Raw genomic sequence first — 25,679 nt, forward strand, 5'->3', positions numbered from 1 at the left:
TTAGATAGTTTTGCTGTTATTTGAAAACCATTCAACATATTTCAATAAAATTTTCACACAGTCATCTACGTATACTACTTCGAAACGTCTGAAAATTTTATGGTTCTAACTTCGAAGACAAAAAAGATGTGACTATTTGTAGGAGATGCAACAATTTACAATGTGCGCTTTAAACAACTTTTGCGTGAAAAAACTTCAAAAAAATTTTGTTCTGGACCCCCCGATGGATGATTTCCACCGACCCAGCAAATTGAAGAGAATGGCCCAAAGTATCATTGGGCAAAATTCCTTCTTCATCTTCTTCTTCTTTATGGCTCGACGCCCCCACTGGGACTTTGCCTGCCTCGCTTCAACTTAGTGTCCTTTGAGCACTTCCACAGTTATTAATTGAAGGGCTTTCTTTGCCTGCCATTGCATGAATTTGTATATTGTGAGGCAAGTACAATGATACACTATGCCCAGGGAGTGTCGAGAAAATTTTCCCGACCAGAACGGGAATCGAACCCGCCGTCTCCGGATTGGCGATCCATAGTCTTAACCACTAGGTTAGCTGGGCAAAATTTCAGACTTACTATTTTTTTTTATTATAAATTTATTCTACACAACACACCGTAAAATATTACTCTCAGTGTATTTTTTTTCTAAAAGACGAACAAATATGCTTAAACATCTTCAAAGACATCTTATCAATTCAATCATCCGTTTTTAAGTTATATTTTTTAAGAATCAAATTATTTTATACGTTTTTTTTAAGTTAGGTGACGAAAAATGGTTTTGTGGTTATGCAAACGTAAACGATTCACGAAATCCAGTGCATGGGAAAATTCTCGATCAATTTGAAAATATCGAGTCAAAAATGTCACCTTTTTCGTGATTTAGGCTGGAAATGCTCAGTAGTTCCGGTAGAACACAGTGGTCAATCCATCATTGTACGAAGGATAGTTTCTACAAATCGCTGGTCATTTCTAAACATACCTTCGTTGGGGATGAGAATAGGTCAAAAATGCAATCTATCACATTCATTGCTCAATAAGTTTTGCTTCTTTGCATGAAAAAGTCATATGGACACTGGAATATGATCTTTAGTAATGCATGTACAAATGATGAAAAAAATATTTGGAGTTCTTAAATTTTTCTTAAAACTACAAGTGCATGGCCTATTCTCACCCCTTTTCGACAGGAACTGCTGGCAACTACGAGGATGATACCATAAAACTGTTGATTCAATATTTGCAATATTTGATGGGATATTTCAGATAATGTTTTGACCCAATCTCGCCCCTCTGACCCATTGTCACCCCCAATGATGGTACTGCATGAGTGGGAAAATTATAAAAACCCAGGCTATTTTTGTTTAACTCATGCAGAACTGTCGGAATTGCCTGAGAATTATCAAGCTTTGCAATGAAGGATGAGAGATAGCATGGTTGAGTCTGAAAGTCTAATAGAACATAAAAGAAATACAATGTAGACACTTTGAGAATCTAGTGAGTCATAAAGTTCTGTAGGGAATACTTTTTGGAAACTGTTCACTTAACTCACGTGTGCTCAAGTTTCAAATTCCGCAGACCATTTCCTGCCACAGTACTTCTTTATGGCGAGTGCGTTAGACACTAAAACATCCAAGAACCGTACCTAATATCCCGGTAGTATGTACTCAAACAGCTCCCTCCTTCATTAAAAGTAGGAGGAGGAGGTAATCACTTTCCACTACGACACTTGAGAAAGCTGTTCGACATGCAAGCCATCGTGCAAAGTAGTTCCGCACATGCAATAAATTCTACAACAAAATATCTCTCGTGCTGGCTCGGCTAAACTATACGGTCATGCTGGTGGTGCAAAAATCAATAGACTTCAAGAGGGGAGTCAAGAACCATTGGAACGTACCATCAATGCATCGGCATCGCACACATGTGGTGTTCGCGCGGTTGGCCGGAAAAGTGATCGCCCAGTTTAATTTATTCATTTATTATTTCGCTCCTCTGGTTTTACCTACTAGCTAGACTCTGTGGCAGTCCTCTAAGTCCAATGTGAAGAAAACTATCCCGACTTCCATCGTTGTAGGTAGATGATTTGGAAGCGAACCTTTTTTATGGGTCCAAGAAAGAGGATGACGAGGACAACGGCGACTACGGCGATGAAGACTACGAGATCCCATTCATTTCTCACAGAGGGGTTACTTGTTGATACCCGGTATAAGAAACGAACGAATATATGTATTTGCAATTTGTTCGGCTTTTTATTGCAAACACGTGTTGTCCATCTGCAGTGCAAAAAATTTACTCTCCGAGGCAAAAAAAAAAAAGATGAGCAAAAGGGAAAACTGCCATAAGTACTTGACTGTTTGAATATGCGTTTTCCCGCCGCGCTACCAGAGGATGGAACGTGAACACAGAATTCGCGTTTGGTTTGGGTATTATGTGCGGCGAGTAAAATAGATGGATGTCTGTCGTAAGTCATTACAGGAACATGGAGGCGATTGGTGGTCGATTTTACGAGAGCCGGAAATTTATTTAAATGAGTGATTTACTCATCGATTTGGCATCATTTACAAACGATAACATTGTGCAATACTATTTTTGGGATAAGTTTGTACATATTTCAATATCCATTAGGTTAATCGTAAAATTGAGCTTCACTACAAAAAGAGTACTTTTCCAACGTCATTAAGTTTTCGTTGAGAAAAGTAAAAGGAAGTTGGGATAAGAGGTTTTATTTTTCATTTATTTAGCTCAACATCAAATTCATGATAATTCTGAATCAACAATTTACCGCCATAATCTCGATTTGCAGCTGCAGCTCTCCAACGTCGGTCACGCCCAACGCTCGCCAGATCACGCTTCACCTGGTCCGCCCATCGTGCTCTCTGCGCTCCATGCATTCTTGTACCAACCGGATAGTTAGCAAACACCAATTTTTCAGGGTTGTTATCCGGCATTCTTGCAGCATGTCCTGCCCATCGTAGCTGTCCAGCTTTAGTCACTTTCAGCGAGCTCGTGGTTCATCCTTCGTCGTCACACACCGTTTTCAGGAACGCCGCCGAAGATCGTCCTTAGCTCGCATCGCTCGAAAAGTCCTAGTGTTTGCAGGTCCTCTTCAAGCATGGTCTCGTGCCCGTAGAGGACCACCGGTCTAGTACATGGTACATGGTTTCTTCTGGAGCCCGTAGTAGGCATGACTACCACTAATGATGCGCATTCGTATTTCACGGCTCACGTTATTGTCAGCCGGTAGCAAGGAGCCGAGGTAGACGAATTCTTCTACCTCCTCGAAAGTATTCCCATCTATCGTAATATTGCTGCCTAGGCTTGTCCTGTCTCGCTCAGTCCCACCTACCAGCATGTAGGGTATCGGGATGCTTCGTTGGCATAGTCCCCTCGTTCGGCCTATCTCAACGTTAACCAAAAACTCAAACAAACACGCATAACTGGATATCGGAAAAGCTATGCGGCAAACAACTGTAACATTTCGTTTCAATTCTAGCACTTTGGAGCATTAAAATTGAATGAAAATATCTCTTTGTTTATCTTTTGTAGACGCCATGATTCTTCGGCTTAGTGGGTAGTCTATACACATGATCATAAATGGCATGAATCTGCAACATTTCGAACAGACTTTTCAATAACTGAACATTTGATGCGACGGTCAAAGCCTCTATTTTGAACTTGTATATTTGTTTTCAACGAAAAATAAATATTTTGCAAATTGAATGTGGGCCGAATATTGAGGACATTTTTTTCACTATGTACCCAAATCTTGGCCCATCACTAAAGTGACGTCAACAATACCGATAAAGTGAAGTCAACAACATTGCTTGCGTAAGAAGCAGAAAGAACGAACAGGAAGAAAGATTTTGTGTACGGTGAGAGTAAATATATAACACAATAATAGGGTTGCGTTGTTACCGTTAATAAATTAAGAAAGAACTTTAGTTTAAGTAATTCATTTACAGATTTTTGAAAATTTAGCTCCGAAAATGTAATTTACAAGTAAGATTGGTGAACAAACAGAGATAATACTTCAGCAGAAATATTGAAAAAATGAGATAGTAAATGGTTCTAGTGCATGGAAATCAATAGGCCAACGTTGTATCCACTAATAGGCCAATTCTTGTACCATAGACCAACGTTGCATACCATCGCATCGAATCTTTTCAACTTAATAAAGTAAATTCTTGAATATATACGTAAGTTTACTTCCAATTGGTGAAACATGCATTGCCTTGAGTGTGTAATAGGATCAACATATTATTTCTAGTGCTATTAATTCATGAGTTATGGTCAAAATTGTCAAGGCGGTTTGCAAATTAGGCCAAGGAATGGTACATATACCCTACTTTGTTTTTGAGGCATTCACGACCAGTCCGACCTTTGCTGCTTTGCGTTTCAGGCGGGTGTACAGCTCTGCCACCGTTCCAAATGTTTTGGCAATAATGTCCATGTCGTCCGCAAAGCACACAAATTGACCGGATTTCGTGAAAATCGTTTCCCGGCTGTTGAGCCCGGCTCATCGCATCACACCTTCCAGAGAGATGTTGAAGAGTAGGCATGAGAGTCCATCACCTTGTCGCTGTCCTCGGCGAGATTCGAATGAACTGGATAGTTCACCCGAAACCCTTACGCAGTTTTGCTCACCGTCCATCGTTGCTTTAATCAATCTAGTCAGCTTCCCAGGAAGGCCGTTTTCGTCCATAATTCTCCATAGCTATGCGCGGTCGATACTGTCGTATGCCGCTTTGAAGTCGATGAACAGGTGATGCATTGGGACCTGGTATTCACGGCATTTGCCGTACGGTGATGTTCTGGTCCGTTGTCAACCGGCCGTCGAAGAAGCCGGCTTCCCATGATCTCATTCGGTTTAGGTGACAGACGACGGAAGATGCTCTGGGATAGCACTTTGTAGGCAGCATTCAAAATAGTGATCGCCCTGATGTTCTCACATTCCAAATGGTCGCCTTTCTTGTGTATGGGGCAGATTACCCCTTCCTTCCACTCCTCCGGTAGCTGTTCGGTTTCCCAGATCCTGACTATCAGCCGATGCAGACAGGTGGCCAACTTTTCTGGGCCCATCTTGATGAGTTCAGCTGCGATACCATCCTTATCATCTGCTTTGTTGATTTTGAGCTGGTGAATGGCATCCTTAACTTGCCTCAGCGTGGGAGTTGGTTCATTTCCGTCCTCCGCTGCACTGGCTTCGTGGTTTCCTCCGTTGCCGTGGGCTCCCGTGCCTACGTTCTCCACGCCGTTCAGGTGCTGATTGAAGTGCTGCTTCCACCTTTCGATCACCTCACGTCCGTCCGTCAAGAGGCCTCCGTCTTTATCCCTGCATATTTCGGCTCGCGGCACGAAGCCGTTGCGGGATGCGTTGAGCTTCTGATAGAACTTCCGTGTTTCTTGGGAACGGCACAGCAGTTCCATTTCTTCACACTCCGCTTCTTCCAGGCGGCGCTTTTTCTCCCGAAAGAGGCGGGTCTGTTTCCGCTTCTGTTTATAACGTACCACGTTCTGTCGAGTCCCTTGCTGCAGCATTACCGCCCTCGCTGCGTTCTTCTCCTCCAAAACCGTTCTGCACTCTTCGTCGAACCATTCGTTCCGTCGATTCCGTTCCACGTATACGATGGTGCTCTCGGCTGCGTCGTTGATGGCTGCTTTCACTGTACTCCAGCAGTCCTCTAGAGGGGCCTCATCGGGCTCGCCCTCGTCTGGTGTAACCGTGTGCTACAAGATTTTAAGATTTTTAATATGTGCTATATGTTTATTTTGGATACTGTCACGTCTCTTAGGTTATTAGGTGTTGGGTTAGTAGGGTTAATTAAATTAAAATGTATAAAAATTGTATGTTTGTTAGTAGGGTTAGCTAGATTTAAGTTCAAATGATGCAAAACATTACAACGGTACAGAGTGGGTACAAGGAGCAGACATGTTGGGATACACATAGTGGGTACAACATGATAAGGCGGGCGTAGATCCTATACAAAAGGGGTGGTGGAACAATAACTGTCTCCATAGAGAAGGGATTGTAATGGTTAAGGCGTAAAAAGAATCCACCATCCCTCATTAAGTATCTGGCATTCGTGTGCTTCGGATCGATAAGAAATAGTTATAGTGTCCTAGTTACAATATAAGTGAGTGGCTTGAACGATTTGGGAGAAGATACGAAGTTCATTCAGGACCTATTGTGGTACCTTAAGGTACACCACCGCCATATTGTATGCCAATCTTTAGGGTTGGTGAAGCGCACGACTCGGCATAGTGGTCCCTTGCTGGCCACTACGCCTAACCGTAAACGAGTAAACCCACTCTGGTTTTGCGAGGCCATAATAGTTAAGGAGTGATTCCTCGGGACCCCTAAGGGTGCCCTAACCGTAGAAGAGGATCTCTCTCGGCAGAGTCAGTCCGGCCTTGTCCTGGGCTCTGTCGATCTTCGACAAAGTGGGAAGACGCCAGCGAGACGCGTAGATCGCATTCCGTCAAGCCGATCTACTACCGATCCAACAGCCATTTTCCGACCACTACCACACCACCCCAACTCGTAAATCCGCTGGCGGACAGGTCCAGCCGCAGCAGTATCGGCGAACGCTCGTCCATCGGCATCGAGACTACACAGAGCTCCACCACAGCAGCAGTACCGGTACGTCCCCAAAACCACATATTCAATAAAACTACCCACTCTACCTTATAAAGTACAATAGTTTTATTTTAATACACCCACATCATTCAAGACAATAGAATTTTCAATAAACACCAATAGTTTTCATTCAAATTTTCATACTTTTCCCATAACCCAAGTAAGGCGACAGTATCTGCACGCTCGTCACGAAGCCCCTCCGATTGGCCAGTAGTAAGCCGACCTTGAGACACAGCTCTAAGGGTCACTTGCTGCTGTAGTATTACCGCGAGTTTTGTCCGGGTAACACTGGCAACGCGGTCTCGAGATTCTGCGCGTATGCTGAGGCGACATCCGGTTGTTTCAGTCGCTCTAGGTTGTACCGTGGCGCTCGTCGGTATCGTACATTGTGGATGACGGAAAGTTTTGGGAGCAGTTTGACCATCACCAGATAGTGGTCGGAGTCGATGTTGGTGCCACGACAGGTCTGACGTCGATAATGTCGGAGAAGTGCCGTCCGTCAATCAGAACGTGGTTGATTTGAGATTCTGTCTGCTGTGGTGATCTCCAGGTGTAACGATAAGTGAGGCTGTGTTGGAAAAAGTTGCTACGTTTGGTCATATTTTGGAGGCGGCGAAATCAATGAGGTGCAGGCCATTTTCGTTCGTCAGCTGGTGAGCACTGAACTTTCCAATCACCGGTCTAAAGTTCTCCTCCTGGCCTACCTGAGCGTTTAGGTCTCCAGTGATGGTCCTGAAGTCGTGGCTTGGGCAGCGGTCATACTTGCGTTCGAGCTGCGTGTAAAATGCGGTCTTGTCATAATCAGTGTTCCCAGAGTGTGGGCTGTGCACGTTCATTAGGCTGAGGATGAAACATCGGTCCAGGATCCTCAATCTGCACAGTCTTCCGTCGATCGTCCACCAAACGAATACGCGACTCTGCATATTACCCCTCACGATAAAAGCTGTTCCCAGTTCAAGTGTGTTGCCCCAACTCTGGAAGATGGTATGATTATCTCTAAACATTCTCACCTGTCCAACACACCTCCTGCAGCGCTACAATGCCGAACCTGCGGTCCTTCAGTAGATCGGCAGGTATACGGGTGCTCCCAATGAAGTTGAGAGATCGGCAGTTCCACGGACCGAGTTTCCAATCGCAAGTCCATTTTGTTCGCTGGGGCCATTGCCGTTGGTCTTGGTTCGTATTATTAAATAAGGTAACCACAAAGACTACCATATTAATCATATGTTTCCAAGAAGATTGGCAACCAAGTGGAGAAGCATGGTTGTTGATTCCTACGTTGTCCATGTAAAGTTGCATCTTACCCATTGAAAGATGTCAGATGGCATTTTCCATTACATCAAAAAATCACTTAAAATCTATGATTTTGCTTCCAAAGATGTTACCATAGAATTAATTACAAACCGGATCGACTGCCCTTCGCTACTGGAACAAGCTAACTTCTTAGTACCTGTACGCCGTACTCGTCAAAGGTTGTCGTTTTGGATCCCTGGACATCGGACGCTCTTTGGTCAGAACAATCCTTTAGAGAAATGTTTTAAATTGTTGAACACTGTTGAATCGTTTGATTTTGTAATAAGTAGAAATAGGTTTAAAGCTAGTATTAGGTAATAGGATAATTACTCAGTCTGTACAGCTACTGCTGAAGACATAGTCAAATAAATAAATAAATAAATAAATTCCAAGATATAAATGTAAAGAATATGTGCATTCAGTTCATTTTATGACGCCAATCGCTGTCCTGATAAATTTGCCTGTTCCTCATTTCACTTGATATACTTCACTACTGAATTTTCTTTCTGTTTTCTATTGATGTTTTCTGATGAAAGAGCCGAAAAAAAGTAAGAAGTTGTTCGCATAGTTGCTGCTAGAATAGCATGCAAGTAAGTACTGGCTTCAGTTCAAACATATAGCGCATTAAATTAGCTCAACCTTGAAAGCATAGTAAACTTATTATTATTACTTTATTTTAGAGATTTTCAGCCCTAGGTTCATCTCTTACACTGCATGCGCATTAAAAAGTTAATTGAAAAGTGCACGTTTTCACCAATCAAAATTCTGATTAAATCTTGTGTTCATGACCCGAAAAATTAAGTTAGGTCTATAATTATTTCCCTTACTGATAAGTTCGGAGTCAAGAAATAAAATGTATCATTAATTTGCGAAGATTAAACATGGCGTCAGGGATTTCATGGGTGGCTTCGGATTGGCTGTTTTACTGCCTCCATTTCGCAGACGATTCCATCCATGCACTGATCTCGTCTACAGACGAAGTACAAAGAAGGCCATTGTCGATCATGTGTGGTAGGAATCGCCATTATTTCACAGAGAAGCATGGATGCGACGACGCCTACTGTATGACCACCAGATCCAGACTGACAGTTGTTCGTCAGTTTTATTAGGTGATCGCTCCGTCATCGTCACAGTTCACTAGATCGACGACCACCGCAAACCGAGAGGCAGACATACACAGATAATAACACGATACCCAATCTAGTCGGCACGGTCTACCAAACAACGAAAAAGCGACTTTCCATGGATTTCCATTTGCTAGGTTTCCATTGTTCGCCCGTCGCGTCATCGACTCGGCCTGGTGCGGGTGGTAACCGAAGAAGTTAATTAAAATTTTTCCCGCAAGCCGAAAAAATAAACATCCCCAACCAAGGAGGAATGATGATCACGAAAACTCGAATTCTCGCGTTACATTTGAAAAGGGCCTATCCCCAGAACGTAAACATTGAGAAAAATCGATGCAAACAATTTCCATCACATTTCCTATTCGTATTTCACAGTTTTCGGATTTTTCAACATGCTTTTCGTTTTAATGACACAAGAATAGATGTATCTATGCTTCAATAATCAATTTTGCATTAAAAGTTATCAAAAAAGTATGAAAAATTATAGATAAACATGTTAAGCTAATTTGAAAATTTTCACCCGGTGTACGCCTTATTGTGAGTCTTTCTAAAATTTTCTTAGCGTGGGTTGGTCCCCCGAGTGAGTCCGTTGTTGACATCGTATCAAGGCTTGGCCGTTTTTGAGAGAGAGAATTCTCGCTCTCGGCGCTCGGGCCGAGAGCCGCTCCGAAAATTTTCGGTTGTCGGCCCTTTAAACGAGAGGACCAACAAATGAAAACAAAATTTTACCGTTACTGGCCCATTTGGAGCACGGGCTTATGAATGATTGGGAAAAAAAGCAATGATCGGCCGTTTTGAAGGTGAGGTTTATTCTGATAAGATTAACGGTTAGGCGGGTGATGTTTGCACAATATGTTACTGTTGGGGGATGCTATGGAAAGGTATCAAAATCGATTTGTTTACATTTTAGGGATAGGCCCTTTTCAAATGTAACGCGAGAATTCATCTTTTTTCTCGAACTTCGTCCGTCTTCGCCGGCTCGTGATGTTGACGGCCGTGCAAGGCACACAAGACAGTGTGAATGATTTATTTAGAAAGAATCGGGCACAGTGAAATGAGAAGAAAGAACTGCGACGACGATAAACGCATTAAAGGAACTTCAGTTTTCCGAGAAAGATCGAATTTCAATGGGATCTTCTTGTCTTGTCTTGACGACGTTGGATCCGACCCCTCGTCAGCGCCTACTTTGATGTGACCACCTTACTCTCTCGGGTTTCGGGTTCAGGAAAACTTGATGGAAAGTATGATTGTTTACATTTTTTTTGGGGCCCGGATTTTCTATCTAGTTGTTATGATTCGCCGTAAAATCACACCGAGCTGTACTAAAAGGGTTCAGAGTATGGTGGTTGGTGATTTCAACATGGATGGCAAGCTACTGCCGATCGCAGACGATCTATGAATGAATGATTGTAGATAAACAAACACGCGAAATGCGTTTACTTAGATTTAGAAAAACAGAAGTCAATTTCGATCTGGCAGAACAAACTAGTTCAATATGAGATATGGTGTTTCAGATTTCATTAGAGGAATGAAACGTGTTTAACAAAATCTAATGCGATAGTTTTTAGTGATTTATGTAAGGTACGATATTTCCCATACAAGTCCAAAAGTTGCATGAAATTACAGCTTAAATCTATCAAATTTGGTTTAGTAAAACGAAATATGTTGCATGAGTCGTTAATTTAGATGTTAATTGATCAATTTACATACCCTTCACACTTAGAATAAATTACAGTATTCGGTGAAAAAATCACCGAAACTGGTCTGTAAACAAGCAAACTACAGTATTACGGTGAAATCGATGAAATTGAAGGAGAAAATCGGTGAAATCTAAGAAATCACCGAAGAACCGGTGAAATCAGACAAATTTACAGGAGACCTGTGAATATTTTACCGAACAGATCGGTGATGGGACTATTTTACCGTACTGCTGTAAAATGCGTTTGACAGCCACGCCGGCAGCTTTGAGCATCAGTTCTATTAGAATTTGCGCATCATCTCCAAGCAAGACTCTCTTGTACAGTGTCAGCAAGTGTGGTTCCTGATCAGAAGGTCATGTATTCAATCCCATCATCGACGTTTTTTTTTTATGAAAATATTGGTTTTTTGTACTCGCATAAAATCGCCGTAAATTTGTAAAATTTACCGTACGTTCAGTGATATTGAGAATTCATTCGTAAACAAACATACCGAACGTTCTGCGATTTTTACGGTAAATTTGTAAAAAGTGCCTAACGTTCCGGTTGCGCTATGTAATCTGTGTAGTACTAATAATTGCTAAAAATGTGCATACATAAAGAACAAAAGGGAAATTTGTACATAAATTGAGTCAAGGCTTTGATGAGGAAACTTAATTAAGATCTAACTCCTGAGGAATTTGTGTGAAGTTAAATAGCCACCGAAAAGGAACCACCCAACACACGTCTTACCTCAGCGGCTGTCGATGATAGAGAAGGTCGAGAGCAGCGCTGCCTGCTTGGATGAATCCGTCTAATCGCAGTGCGCTCATGAATGGAATGAACACAAATGAATGTTCAGCAAAGCATACACTATTATATAAGGTGTCTTTCACACCCACACAGAATTGAAATGGGGACAAGAGGGTTTCCCGGAAGTTCTTAGAGAGCCAGGGTATTTTATCAGGGAGTTTCAGGACATTTTCAAGGGGCTCAAGGGGCGATTCAGGGAGAAGGGGTCTCAGGAGCCTTTAAAGGGCGTTCGAATGGGTTATATGGGCGTTTCCAGGCATTTCAAAGAATTGCAGTGGGTTCCAGATCCAGGCAGCTTTTAAGAACGTTTTCGCGACGTTTGATAGCAATGCAGGGGGTTTTCAGGGGCGTTTCAGGAGTTTTCTGGAGCATTTTAATGGTATTTCAAAGGGCTTCAGGAGTATTTTAAATTGATTCCGGGTATTTCCAGGGCGTTCTAATTCGATTAGCGAGGTTACAGGGGCATTTAGAGGCATTTCCGGAGCGCTTCAAAGGGTTTTTAAGGTCGTTTTAGGGGAGGTTTCAGGAATCTTTTAAGAGTATTCCAAGGGATTTCGACATTTCAAATGGATTACGGGAATTTCGAAAACCCTAGAGCCCCCTGAATCACCCCTGAGACCCCTTGAAACATCCTGAGACCACCCAAAGCACCCTTGAGACCTCCTGGAACCCCCTCACACCGCCGGAGAACCCCTGAAACGCCCCTGATCTGAGACCTCCTAAAGCAGCAATGAGACCCTCTGAAATCCCCAAGAAGCACCACTGAGACCCACTGGTGCCCCTCTGAAACTCACTGGAAATCCCTGAAACGTCACTAAGTCCTCCTGGAAGCCTCTCGAAATCCCCTTACCTCTTAAAAGCGTCTCTGAAGATCATTACACAAAAAAAAACAGACGTCACACTCCGCTCGCTTCCCATAGAACATCTTTTTAACGATTGATTCAAATATTCGGTAGTTGGTCAATTGACTACTCGTGGCGTTGGTATTGGTTTTGCTCCTGTTTGACGTTTGCTCACTACCGCCTCCTACTGGTGGTCCGGCCAAGTACAGTACGATTAGCATTGGGCGGTTGCGTTTTCGTAACGATGTTTTATAATGATTTTTTTTCTAAGTGTTACGTCTGTTTCTCTGTGATCATTATATGAGTCACAAATTCCACTCTATTTGGTTCGTTGAATCTGGAGACAACAGTTTGCGTTACATGGGGTCCGAGGAAGTATTAAGAGATTTCAAGAAGTTTCAGAGGATTTTCGACGGGTTTTAGTGATGTCACCGAGGCTTCACATGATGTACAGTATGCGGCAGGAAAAAATGCGAAAGTGTTTTTCAACTTCAAACCTCATTTTCGTCCATTTGACATTAAACAATCTATGTTTCAACGTTCCATGATCTATAATAGGCTAGTTTTCTGAAAAGTTAATTAAAAAATTTACCATTTTGGTCACTAACCTTTACAGGGCGGCGCCTGAAGATGAAGACAACCAGAATTTTCAAACCGCAAAAAATCGCACAGGTCGCTAAATTTCGCATCTGATAAAACAACATTTTTGATTTTCTCTACAATATCATCAAATATATGTACTTATTTCATCTGGTATGTAAAACTACATGGCTCTGGATCAGTGTGGTCTGGTTGTTCATCGAATTTGAGCTAATTTTGTTACTGTTATAGTCATTTTGTTTAATGACCATTGGGCGCGCAGTTTATTGATATCCGCTTATTAGGCCTACATTATCACATGTTAAACATCAAATGTGTTCATTTTTATTTTTCAGTGCTAGAATATAGATATTGACTGATACACTGTCATGAAAAAATAGTCATATATATCCCATATTTAGCGTGTAATAGTGCCTTGAACTTTTCGCATTTTTTCCTGCCGCACCCTGTAATGCTTCTGAAAACCGGTGAAAAGCGTCCGTATCTCCCTGAAATCCCGTCGAACCTCCTGTAACGCAACTGAAACCCTCCGAAACCCCCTAAATTCCCTTGAAGCCACTTGAATACCCGGAAACCATCCTAAATCGCCCCTGAAACCCCCCAGAACTCTTAAACCCCCCCCCCCCCCCCTAGCACCTCCTGAGCCCCGTAGAACACCCGGAAACCCACTTAAAAAGCCCCTGGAAACCCCTGGAACACCTAGAGCCTGCGTATTCTTCTATCTTCTCAGAATTATCTTAAATCCTTGATTATTAGTATTCATTTACGGAATTTTGAATTATACTGCGGTTTTCATTTACATGGCACAGATCTCCCGCATAAAAAAAAAACTTGACTGTACATCATTATTACATTAAAACTGAATCAACAATGCCTCGCCCCAACCACAATACACGTTTTGTGGCTGCAGTCCTCCATCCTCGGCAGCTTCCCACATTTGCCAGATCGTTCTGTACCTGGTCCGCCCATCTTGCACGCTGCGGTATTTTTGAACTATCCGAAGCTCTTGCGAAGTGCGACCACCAGCTTTGCAGGGTTGTTTTCCGGCATTATCACAACATGCCCTGGCCATCGTATCCTGCCTGCCTTTGCGACCTTCCAGTTGTTAGGTTCACCGTAGATTTCAGCGAACTCGTGGTTCATTCTTCGCCCCCACACATCACCGTTCTCCTGCACACCGCCCAAGATGGTCCTAAGGACCCAACGTTCAAACATTTCGAGTGCTTGCATGTCCTCTTCGAGCATAGTCCAGGTTTCGTACCCGTAGATAGCCACCGCCGGTCTTATCAGCGTATTGTACATGGTATATTTGGTGCGAAGGTGAATCTTTTTTGACCGCAGATTTTTGTGGAGTCCATAGTAGGTCCGACTTTCACTGATGATGCACCTTCATATTTCGCGGTTAACATTGTTGTCTGCCGTCAATAAGGACCCGAAGTAGACGAAGTCCTCAATCACCTCGAAAGTGTCCCGTCTATCGTAACAATGCTGCTTAGGCTTGCCCTGCCGTTCATGGTTCCGCCTGCTAGCATGTACTTCGTCACCATCACCATCAGTTCGACCTTTGTTGCTTCATTTTTCAGGCGGGTGTGTAGTTCTGCCATCGTTTCTGATGTTCTTGCAATAATGTCCATGTCTTCCGCGAAACAGTCAAGCTCGCCGGATTTTGTGAAAATCGTAGCACGGCTCGTCGCTTTATTATACCTTGCAGAGCGATGTTGAAGAGTAGGCATGAGAGTCCGTCACCTTGTTGCCGTTCCCGAAAAGATTCGAACGATTCACCCGAAACGCTTACGCAGTTTTTAACCGTCCATCGTCGCTTCCCGGAGAAGCCGTTCTCGTCCATGATTTTATATAGCTCTGTGCGGTCGATACTGCCATACGCCGCCTTGAAGTCGATGAACAGGTGGTGCGTTGGGACCTGGTATTTGCGACATTTCTGGAGATTTTTTCGCACGGTGAAAATCTGGTCCGTTGTCGAGCGGATTTCGCCGACTATAAGCAGGCTTGATAACTTCCCACAAACTCATCCACTTTAGGTGAAAGACGACGGAAGATGATCTTGGATAACGCTTTGTAGGTGGCATTCAGAATTGTGATCGCTTGGAACTTCTTACACTCCAACTTGTCACCCTTCTTGTAGTTGGGGCATATAACCTCTTCCTTCCACAAATCCAGTAGCTGTTCGGGCTTCCAGACCCGGACTATTAGCCGGTGCAGGCCCATCTTGATGAGTTCCGCTCTGATACTATCCTTACCAGCTGACTTATTGTTCTTGTACTGTGGCTTGTTGTTGCTCCCAGCTGTACTGACGTAGTCATTTCTCCCGCTGCCTTGATCCTCCCTCCATGTCCGCGCTCTCCGCACCATTCAGGTGTTTGTCGAAGTGCTGCTTCCACCCGATCACCTCACGTCCGTCAGTTAAGATGTTCCCGTTCTTATCCCTGCACATTTCCGCTCGCGGCAAGAAGCCTTTGCGGGACGCTTTGAGCTTCTGATAGAACTTCCGTTTGTTCCATTTGCTCAAATATCGCTTCTAGCAGGCGGCGCTTTTTCTCTCAGAAGAGGCGGATTTGCTGTTCAAGCGTTCTTTTATATCGTTCCACATTCTGTCGGGTTTTAGGCTGCAGCATGACCGCCCTCACTGCGCCAACTCGGTCCTTCAGTATATCGGCGAGTATGCGGGTATTCCCGATGAAATGTGAATAACGTGCCTCTGGAGCCGGCCTTCTGAGGTAGGGATCGGAGCTGCATGGAAGGGAGCTGAAGGACCTTTCAAGAGGTTTGGTTCGCTGTGCCAGCCTTTAACCATAATGGAAAATACCATCTGCCATGGTTGACAAAACCCCAACCCCCCCCCCCCCCCCCCCTTGTGCACGGGCTTCACCTCTACTTCCATTTTGCTTCAGAGATGTGGCATATAAAAACGTATTACACATATAACAAATATTGTTATGTATTCTCTAGAGAGCGTGATATAATATACCCTTGTAGATTTGAAGGCCCCTACTCGCGGAAGTTCTTGGAGGAGTTAGAATATCTGTGAAGATATGTTCTCTTCAGCTCAATGCTCCATGGTCCTGTACGATCTTGCACGGTACAAGTAATGTAAGAACCAGTCTTGTGCATTATCACCATCATAACACAAAAAAGCCGCAACATCAACATTGCCCTTCTTCCTCCATCAACGCTACAGCCGACCGTCTCTATGTTGCTATCAAACACATTCGAGACGAACGCATTGATACGGTGGCTGCCGCCGCCACGCTCTTTCTCTGCAAATCTCTTGAGTAGCCGAACGCTTCTTAACCGTCGTTCCGAAGCAGAGCTATGTCACTCACTGCGGGGTGACTCTCGTCTGAAAATGCCAGGACGAGGGTCAATTTGTTAAGTAGTATTGCATGGCGCAGTAAACACAAACATAGCACGCCCTATGAATAGAATGCAAAGCGTAGAACAAAAACTCGCTTCGGTGTTTCATCGTGTGGTTCGGAAACAAGAGACGATCGCTGCTGTTGGATGTGGTTGACTCTGCATTGAACGAGGGTTGGCATGAGTGGCTTTTGCGTGAATCGATTATGTTTTGATGGGCTGCGTTTGTCGTATGAATTGATGGTTGGAGCGAGTGTCATTCGACATTGACCATCCTGAAACTGCACAACCCTGGTAAGAACAATCCGTTGCTTACGCTTGTAGATCTTAAGGCTTTTACTCATGGAAGTTCTTGGAGGACCTAGAAGATCTTTGGCAATTATTGCTCAACAGAACTATGCTCCCTAGACCTGTAGGACGCTACATTGTATCAGAAATGTGATAACATACCATTGATAACGCTTGTAGATCTTCAGGTCTGTACTCGTGGAAGTTCTTGGAGGACCTCGATCATCTTTGAAAATTAATTCTATGCAGAACTATGTTCCCTGGACTTTTAGGACGCTATACTGTACCAGTAATGTGGCTACAAACAATTGATAACGCTTGGAGATCTTCAGGTCTTTACTCGTGGAAGTTCTTGGAGGACCTAGAACAACTTTGGAAATCATTTCCTTACGGGAAAATAGTTCATGGACCTATAGGATGTTACAACGTATCAGTAATGTAAAAACAAACCATTGATTGCTCTTGTAAATCTTAAAACCTTTACTCGTGGGAGCTCTTGGAGGACCTAGATCATCTCTGGAAAGTAGAACCAGGCTCCATGGATCCGTTGAATGTTGCACCGTATCAGTCATCTAAGAACAATTTATTGATTACGCTTGTAGATCTTAAGGTCTTCACTCGCGGAAGTTCATGGAAGACCTAACATATCTGGAAGTTCTTGGAGGACCTAGATCATCTTTGGAAAGTAGTACTCTACATAACCATGCTCCTTGGATCTGTAGTATGTTGCATTGTATCAGTCATGTAAGAACAATCTATTGAGTACACTTGTAGATCTTAAGGCCTTAACTTGCGGAAGTTCATGGAAGACCTAGCATATCTTTGGAAATGAATTCTCTTCAGTACAATGCTCAACGCACCTGTGGGATGTTACAACGCATCGGTAATGTAGCAAGAAACCATTGGCTATGTTTGTAGATCTTCAAGCCTTTACTCGCGGAAGTTCTTGGAGATCAAAATTGGAGGCCATGTTTGAAAATTATTTCTTTACAGAACTATGATCCATGAACCTATAGGATGTTACACTCCATCAGTATTGTAATAACAATTAATTGATATCGCTTGTAGATCTTAAGCCTTGACTCACAGAAGTTCTTGAATGACCTAGAACATCTTTGGAAATTTGTTCTTTGCAGAACAACGCTCCGTAGACCTGAAGGATGTTGCACCGTATCAGTAATGTTACAACAATTAATCGTTTACGCTCGTAGATATTAAAGCCTTTACTCGCGAAAGTTCTTAGGTGTCCTGGAACATCTTTCTCTACACCACCCTGTTCCATAGACCTGTGGGGTGTTGACAGTCTCCTTGATCCTTCGCTTCGCCCGTCTTAACAGTCCTTAACACCCCAAAGTATCCTCTGCAATCTTCCTTGGAAACAGTATGCACTCTGCTCCTTATAACCCATCCCTTGTCCCATTCCCACTAACCCCTAGATTTAACCCTTACCACACCCCCTCTCTTTCCTCTTTAACTCTCTCAAACAATCCTCACATTTCAAATATTTTCAGATGTTCCTCAGTTTTCTTTTACACGGGTTCCCGAATTAGCACGGTATTTTTTACACGGTTTTTCCCCCGTGTAAAAAAGACCTTAGTACCTACCAATTAACGCTCAGGAACTGCACAAAAGCTCTTTTCATGCTCTTTTTTGCAAGTGTCATCCTTAGAAAAAAAATGTTAGATTGGCCATGATTACGAAATTTCGGATTAGATAATTTTACAAAGATATATTTTTACACTGTTTATTTCGTATATCTGCTTTAAGTTCTTTGGATTACCATGGCACATTTGGAGAATCTTTCAGTCACATGTAATTATTTACATCCTTAGGCCCATTTGGGTCATTGCTTTCAACAAAGTAGTTATAGAAATACTAAAAATATCTTGCAAAAGACAAAAGAACGAGAAACATACACATAAAATGGAAATGCTTACTGGATGAGACGCGCGTAATAATTCAGCTTTAAAATGGCATTTAAAGCGAGTATTCCTTGTCCCGTAGATTTTCGACAGATTACCGTAATACGTCCCATCCTCTGCTTGACTTGGTCAAACGTGGACGATTCCGATCGCATCTGTCTCCGACAATTTGTAACAACAACATCTAATACAGTTGGCTGGCTTGGTTTGTTTGGCTTTTAGCGCTTAGTTTTCTAATGTTTGGCTTACAATCTAAGAGATTTAAATTTTTTGGAATTGTTTTCTTCTTTGGACGAAGCTGCTTCCCGCGGAAATCTACAGATACGACACTTCTCTTACATCTAAAACGAATTCTGTCGTTTGACTTCGCACAATTTCACCGCACTGCGTAGGAACAATCTCAGACTTAGGCACTAAATAATACTCTTCATTGAATCGTGTACTGGCTGGATTCTGGATTCCGCCACTCACTCCTTACCGCTGCTACTTCCGGAGCTACTCCCATTGCTCCAGTCACCCTCCATGCGCCAAACGCTAAACAGGTAGCTGAGCTTCTCGTGCGCCAGAATGCCACTACCGCTGAACTGAAGTCCGGAACCTGGGCCGGTTGTGGCGCCCGAGTTGGCCAGATTCTTCTGGGTTTCCTCCAGCAGCGGGAGTTCGTTGTTCGACAGGACCCGGTAGAGGAAGTCGATGTACCTGCGGATTAGATCGAAAGAAAGAAGGTGGAGATGAAAGAGAGAATGAATGAAATGAAGGTAACGTAATTTGGGTGGATTGGATTTTCCCCGTTATCTCATTGCTATTCCGGATATTCCCAATTGACTCATTTGCAATTTTGTGAAGAAATTCTGAGAAAGTTAGAAAAAGGCTAACAACAAGTGTAGGTTCATGGGCGTAGCCAGAGGAGGGCAGGGGGGCGTGCGCCCCCTCCTCCTGGCCGTCTGATTTTTTTTTGTTAATTCGCGCCAACTTAAAGATTATAAACTATTCAGAGTTTAAGAAAAAAATTCTCAAAAAATAAACTATTCTAATAATTAAGGTTTTTATCCACAATTATCAAACCTTTAATACTCGAGAAAAAAGAAGGACTTTGTAGAACCACATGCTGCTATAGAGTGCAGTTATGTGCTACTGCTACACGATTTGTCACTAGTATTCAATTCAAACAAACGTCATGCTAAAGGGCAAAATACCTGGGATTATTTTACGAATTCTCTCAAGGACAGTTTCAGAAATTCCTTTAGGGATTTATTCAGGAACTTCTCCAGGGATTCTTTCAGAAATTCAAGAATTCTTCCCACGATACCTTCTGAAGTTTTTACAGATACTTCTGCAAGGATGCATCGACGAATTCCTCCAGGATTTTTCCCATAGCTTCCTTCAGTGATTCCATTATGGATTACTCCAGAGATGTTTTGAAGAACACCTCTATGGGTTTCACCAGACAGTCCTCCGGGAATTTCTCCTTGAATATCTTCAGAGGTTCCTCCAGTGATTGTTGCAGTGCTTTTTTCGAGGATTCCTCCGGGAATTTCTCCAGGGATTCCCAAAAAATTTTCAGCGGAAATTCTTTAAGGTTTTTCTGCAAGTGCTCCTTCAGAGATTTCTTCAGGGATTTTTCCATATATTCCTTCAACAATTCCGCTAGAGATTGCTCCAATAATTAAATCTGGAATTATTCGAAGTAATCCAGCAGGAATATCTTCCTTCTTTACCAGAGATTAGCTATAAATTAATATAGAAGTTCATTAAAACATTGTACAAAACATTCTTTTGGGAGTCCATCCAAAGATTCCAACAATAATTCGTCCAAAAATTATTGCAGACATGGATTTTTTCATATTTTTATTCTTACAGAAATTCTTCCAGGAACTTGTCAAGAAAGCTTTCCTGGGATTTTCTAAGGGATTCCTGATGGGATTTCTTCAGGAATTCCTCCAGGTTTTACCGCGAGAATTCCTCCAGGGATTCACCTGAGATTTTTTTTCTGTGTTTCTTTCAGGAAAAACTCCAGGGATTATTTTGAAAATTCCTCCAAGGATTCACACAGAAACACTTTTTAGAATTCCTTTAGGAGTTCCTCTCGGAATCCTTTCAGGAATTCCTCCTGGAATTAACAGTACTTCCTCCAGGGATTCCTTCAGAAACTGCTACAGGGTTTTCATCAAGGAGTTCTCCATGAACTCTTCCTAGAATTCCTTCAGGATTTCCCCAAAGATTCCATTTACAATTTATTCTGGAATTCTTCCTGGGATTCCTCCAGGAATTTCTCAAGGTATTTCTCCATGAATTTCTTCAGAGATTCCTCTAGGAATTATTCCAGCGATTGCTCTGGGAACTGCTGCAGAGATTCCTCTAAAAATTCATCCACGGATTTTTTCAGAAATACAGTATCGGACAATAAAAATGCACCAAAGCCGTTTTCCCATACAAACTAGTCAACTTTAGATCACCATATCTCAGTTACTTCCCAACCGATTTTTTTCATTTTTTTGTGACGAACTACAAAACATTCCAATTTTCAAAAACTGTTGAAAAAGTTCAGTGATAACTATTGTTACAAAAGTTACAGATAGGTTGAATTTTGACAATAAAAATGCACCAAGACAAAAAATGTTATAGCAAAAAATGGTTACGTCATATCGTTATGGTGTCTTCGGCAAATATGTTTCTTGTGTGATGACGAATAAGTTTGCTGAACAGACCAACATGATTTGACTTCAACATTTTTTTAAATGCAATTTTTTGTCTTGGTGCATTTTTATTGTCAAAATTCAACCTATCTGTAATTTTTGTAACAATAGTTATCACTGAACTTTTTCAATAGTTTTTGAAAATTGGAATGTTTTGTAGTTCGTCACAGAAAAATGAAAACAATTGGTTCAGAAGTAATTGAGATATGGTAATCTAAAGTTGACTAGTTTGTATGGGAAAACGGCTTTGGTGCATTTTTATTGTCCGATACTGTACCTCTACAGAATCCACCAGGAATTCTTCAAGAGACCCCGACTAGAAAATTATATCAAGTTTTATCATATTGTATTATGATGTTATGATATTTTCCTATAACTCATTAAGTTATAAACTAGGTGCAGGATGATGTTAAAATAACTAAAATTGTAACAAAAAGTACACTGGTTTCATCAAGATTATAACCTATTTTGTTATAATCATATCAAAATTATAACGAAATATGATATGAATTGAGGCCACAGGATTACTAGTTTATATCAAATTTTGATACAATTTGTAACACAATTTTTCAAATGTCGGAGACTCAAAACTAAATTATAATATAATGAGTTATCAAACAATATTTTTAACATAATGTGATATAATTAAGTTATAGTAATTTGAAAACACCAAGGATGTTGAACATGATTATATCACAATGAGTTATACATATTATGGTTTGTTAGAATTATGTTATACTTTTGTTACAATTTTCTAGTCGGGACTCCTCCAGGAGTATTTCTAGAGATTCCTCCGTTAATCCATACAGGCATTCCCCTAGGATATCCTCCAAGGATTCCTCCAAAAATTTCTGCAGGGCTTAACTCGGGAATTCCTTCTGTGATTCTTTCTGGAACAACTTATTTTAATATAAGATTCTCCCAGGAACTCTTCTTTGGATTTCTTTAGGAATTTCTCCTTGTATTTTTTAATGGACTCCTCCAGAAATTTATTCAGTACTTCTTCCAGAAACTGTTTAGGAATTCCCGTAGGAATTCCTCTTGACATTGCTTCCGAGATTCCTTCTGGGGTTTCTTCAGGAACTCTTCTAAGGGTTCTTCCAGAATTGCTTCAAGAATTCCATCTGCGATTTCTTCAGGAATTATTCCTGGTATTCCTCTACGAATTCCTTAAGAGATTCATCCACGAATTTATTTAGAGATTCCTCCAGAAATTCCACCAGAAATTCCTCTAGAGATTTCTCCAGGAGTTCCTCTGGAGATTCCTTCAGGAATTCCTACAGGCATTCTTCTAGGATCAGGGATCGCTCCAAGAATTCCTACAAGATTTTTTTTTCAGAGAATCCTCCAAGAAATCCTCCAGGAAATCTCCTAGGCATTCTTCCAGGAATTTTTCCAGAAATTCATGTAGGCATACCTGGATTTCATCCAGGAATTTCTTCAGGGATTCCTTCAGGATCTTCACCAGGAATTAATCAAGGAATTCCATCATAAATAATGTCAGCAACTCATCCAGGAATTTCTTCATGAATACCTTCTGGAATTTTTCCAGGAATTCCTTCAAAAATTCTTCCAGATTTTCCACCAGGAATTGCTGCAGAGATTTCTCCAGGAATTCCGCTTAAAACTTCTCCAGAAACTTCTTCAAGAATATTTACTCCTCCACGAATTTCTTCTCCAAGGATATCCCCAGCGATTTCTTCAGGATTTTTTTCGAGGATGTCTCCAGGAATTCCTCCAGAAATTTCTCTAAGAATTCCTCAAAGAATTTCTCAACTGATTTTTTATTTCAAAATTTTTTCCCATAGCTCCTCTTAAGGTTCCTACAGAAATTTATCCAGTAATTGTTGCAAGAATTCCTACAGGGATGGCTCCAGAAATTCCTTCAAGGATTCCTCCAGCTATTCCGAAGGAAAACCTTCAGGCATTCCTCCAGGATTTTCTCCAGGATCTCCTTCAGGAAATTTTCCAGGAATGACTCCAAGAATTTCATCAGGAATTCCTCCAGCAACTTCCACAGGAATTGATCCAGGAGCTCCTGGACATCCTGCAAAAATTATGTCAGCAATTGCTCCAAGAAGTTTTCCAGAAAATACTCTGGGGATTTTTTTCAAAAATTCTTCCAGGAAATTCTCCAGGAATACCCTCAAGAATTTTTCAGGGATTCGTCCACGCATTTCTTCAGAAATTGCTCCTGAGATTCAATCATGAATTGCATCAGGGATTTCTCCAGGGATTTTCCCAGGGATTCCTCCAGGAAATCCTTCGAAGATTCCTCCAGGAAATCCTCCAGGAGTTCCTCAAAGGATTCCAGCAAATCCTCTAGGGATTTCTTCCGAAATTCTTCCAGAAAATTCTCCAGGAATACCTTTAGGATTTTTTCAGGGATTTCTCCAGGAATTCCTCTAGAGATTCCTCCAAGGATTTATTTACAAATTTCTTCAAGGATTCCTCAGGAATTCCTTCGAGGATATCGCCATGAATTCCGCCAGAAATTCCGCTAGAAATTCCTCTAGGAGTTTCTCAAGGGATTTTTTTTTTCAGAAATAAAAAAAATAAAAAATAATAAAAATTTCCCAGAAAACCTCTGAAGATTTCTGTAGAAGTTCATTCAGTTATTCTTTCAAGAATTCCTCCAGAGATTCCTCCAGGAATTCTATCACGGATACCTCCAGGAATACCTCTAGGAATACCTCCAGGCATTCTTCCAGGATTTAACCCAAGAACTCCTCCAGGAATTGCTCCTGGACATCCTTCAGAAATTATGTCAGCAATTCTTCTGGGGATTCCTCCAGGCATTTCGCCAGGAATTTCTCCTGAGATTGCATCAGGAATTGCTTCAAGGATTCCTCCAGAGATTTCTCCGCGAATTTCTCTAGGGATTTTTCTAGGAATTCCTCCAGAAAATCTTCCAGAATTTCCTCAACGGATTCTTCCAGCAAATCTTCTAGGAATTTCTTCAGAAATTCTTCCAAAAAATCCTCCAGAAATACCTTAACGATATTTTCAGAGATTCCTCCGGGTATTCCCCCAGGAATACGTCTTGGGATTCCTCCTAGGAAATCCTCAAGAATTTTTTCAAGGGATTTTTGTTTTCAGATTTTTTAGAAATCTCCCAGAAAACCTCTGGAGATTCCTCTAGAAATTCATTAAGTTATTCTTTCAAGAATTCCTCCAGAGATTACCACAGGAATACCTCCAGGCATTCCTCCATGATTTGATCCAGGAATTTCTCAAAGAATTTCTCCAGCAATTTCTTCAAGAATTGCTCCTGGACATCCTTCCGAAATTATGCCAGCAATTCCTCTAGGGATTCCTCCAGATATTTACCCAGGAATTTCTCCTGAGTTTCCTTCAGGAATTGCTTCAGGAATACCTCCAGAGATTTCTCCAAGAAATCATCTAGGGATTTCCCCAGGGATTCTTCTAAGAAATCCTCCAGAAGTTGCTCTAGAAATTCATTAAGTTATTCTTTCAAGAATTAAAGACAATTCACACCGTCTTCAGCCAGAGGCTGCACAGGCTGAACACATTACATACACTAGACAACGGACAACACAGAACACCCAGTAGCCCAGTGATGAATTTTTCGTTTGACGAAAAGTGTCCACCTTCTGGAGCGGGAATCGAACCCACACTCCCTGGCTTACGATACGCCTAGACGACTGCCGCCGTCAATCTCACGGCCACGAAGTCCACAATTCCTTCAGAGATTACCACAGGAGTACCTCCATGCATTGCTCCAGGATTTAATCCAGGAATTTCTCAAAGAACGCCTACAGGAATTCCTCCAGGAATTCCTCCAGGAATCCCTCCAGAAATTTCTGCAGGAATTGCTCCTGCACATCCTTCAGAAATCATGCCAGCAATTCCTCTAGGGATTCCTCCAGGTCTTCATCCAGAAATTTCTTCTGAGATTCCATCAGGAGTTGCTTCAGGGATTCCTCCAGAGATTTCTCCACGAATTTATCCACGGATTTCCGCAGGAATTCCTCCAGAAAATCGTTCGAAGATTCTTCCAGGAAATTCTCCAGAAGTTCCTCCCAGGCATCATCCAGAAATTTATCTACGATTTCCTTATGAGATCTTTTCAGAAACTTCTCTAGGTATCCCTCCCATAATTTATACAAGAATTCTTCCAGGTATACTTTCAGATTTTTTTTTCCAGGGATTCCTCCGGGAGTCCCTCCAGGGATTCTACAGGGCTTTATCAAGGCATTTCTGTAGGAATTGCTCCAGGGATTCATCCAGGCAGGCTTGTAAACATTCGACACTTTTCACTACCTTCGCTTCGTTGCCGCGGTCGGGTGTGAGCTTGCTTTGTTACATTCGTGCGCCCCCGCTACCTCTCACATCTCTCTAGGGATTCCTTCAGGCATTTCTCCAGGTTTTTTTTCCTGAGATTCCATCAGGAATTGCTTAAGGA

General features: G+C 42.0%; 1 protein-coding gene across 1 annotated transcript in view; it reads right to left on the minus strand.

Moving 5' to 3' along the window:
- Positions 1 to 18,379: 18,379 nt before the first annotated feature.
- The window catches only part of LOC109431589 (protein twist), a 48,123-nt gene continuing 40,823 nt past the window's right edge, over positions 18,380 to 25,679 (minus strand). The window contains exon 2 of the mRNA XM_019707826.4: positions 18,380 to 19,256. Coding sequence (XP_019563371.3) covers positions 19,025 to 19,256 — 232 coding nt within the window. The 3' untranslated portion in view covers positions 18,380 to 19,024. The remainder of the gene's footprint in view (positions 19,257 to 25,679) is intronic.

Source organism: Aedes albopictus, chromosome 3 (assembly GCF_035046485.1).
Source record: "Aedes albopictus strain Foshan chromosome 3, AalbF5, whole genome shotgun sequence".
Lineage (NCBI taxonomy): Eukaryota > Metazoa > Arthropoda > Insecta > Diptera > Culicidae > Aedes > Aedes albopictus.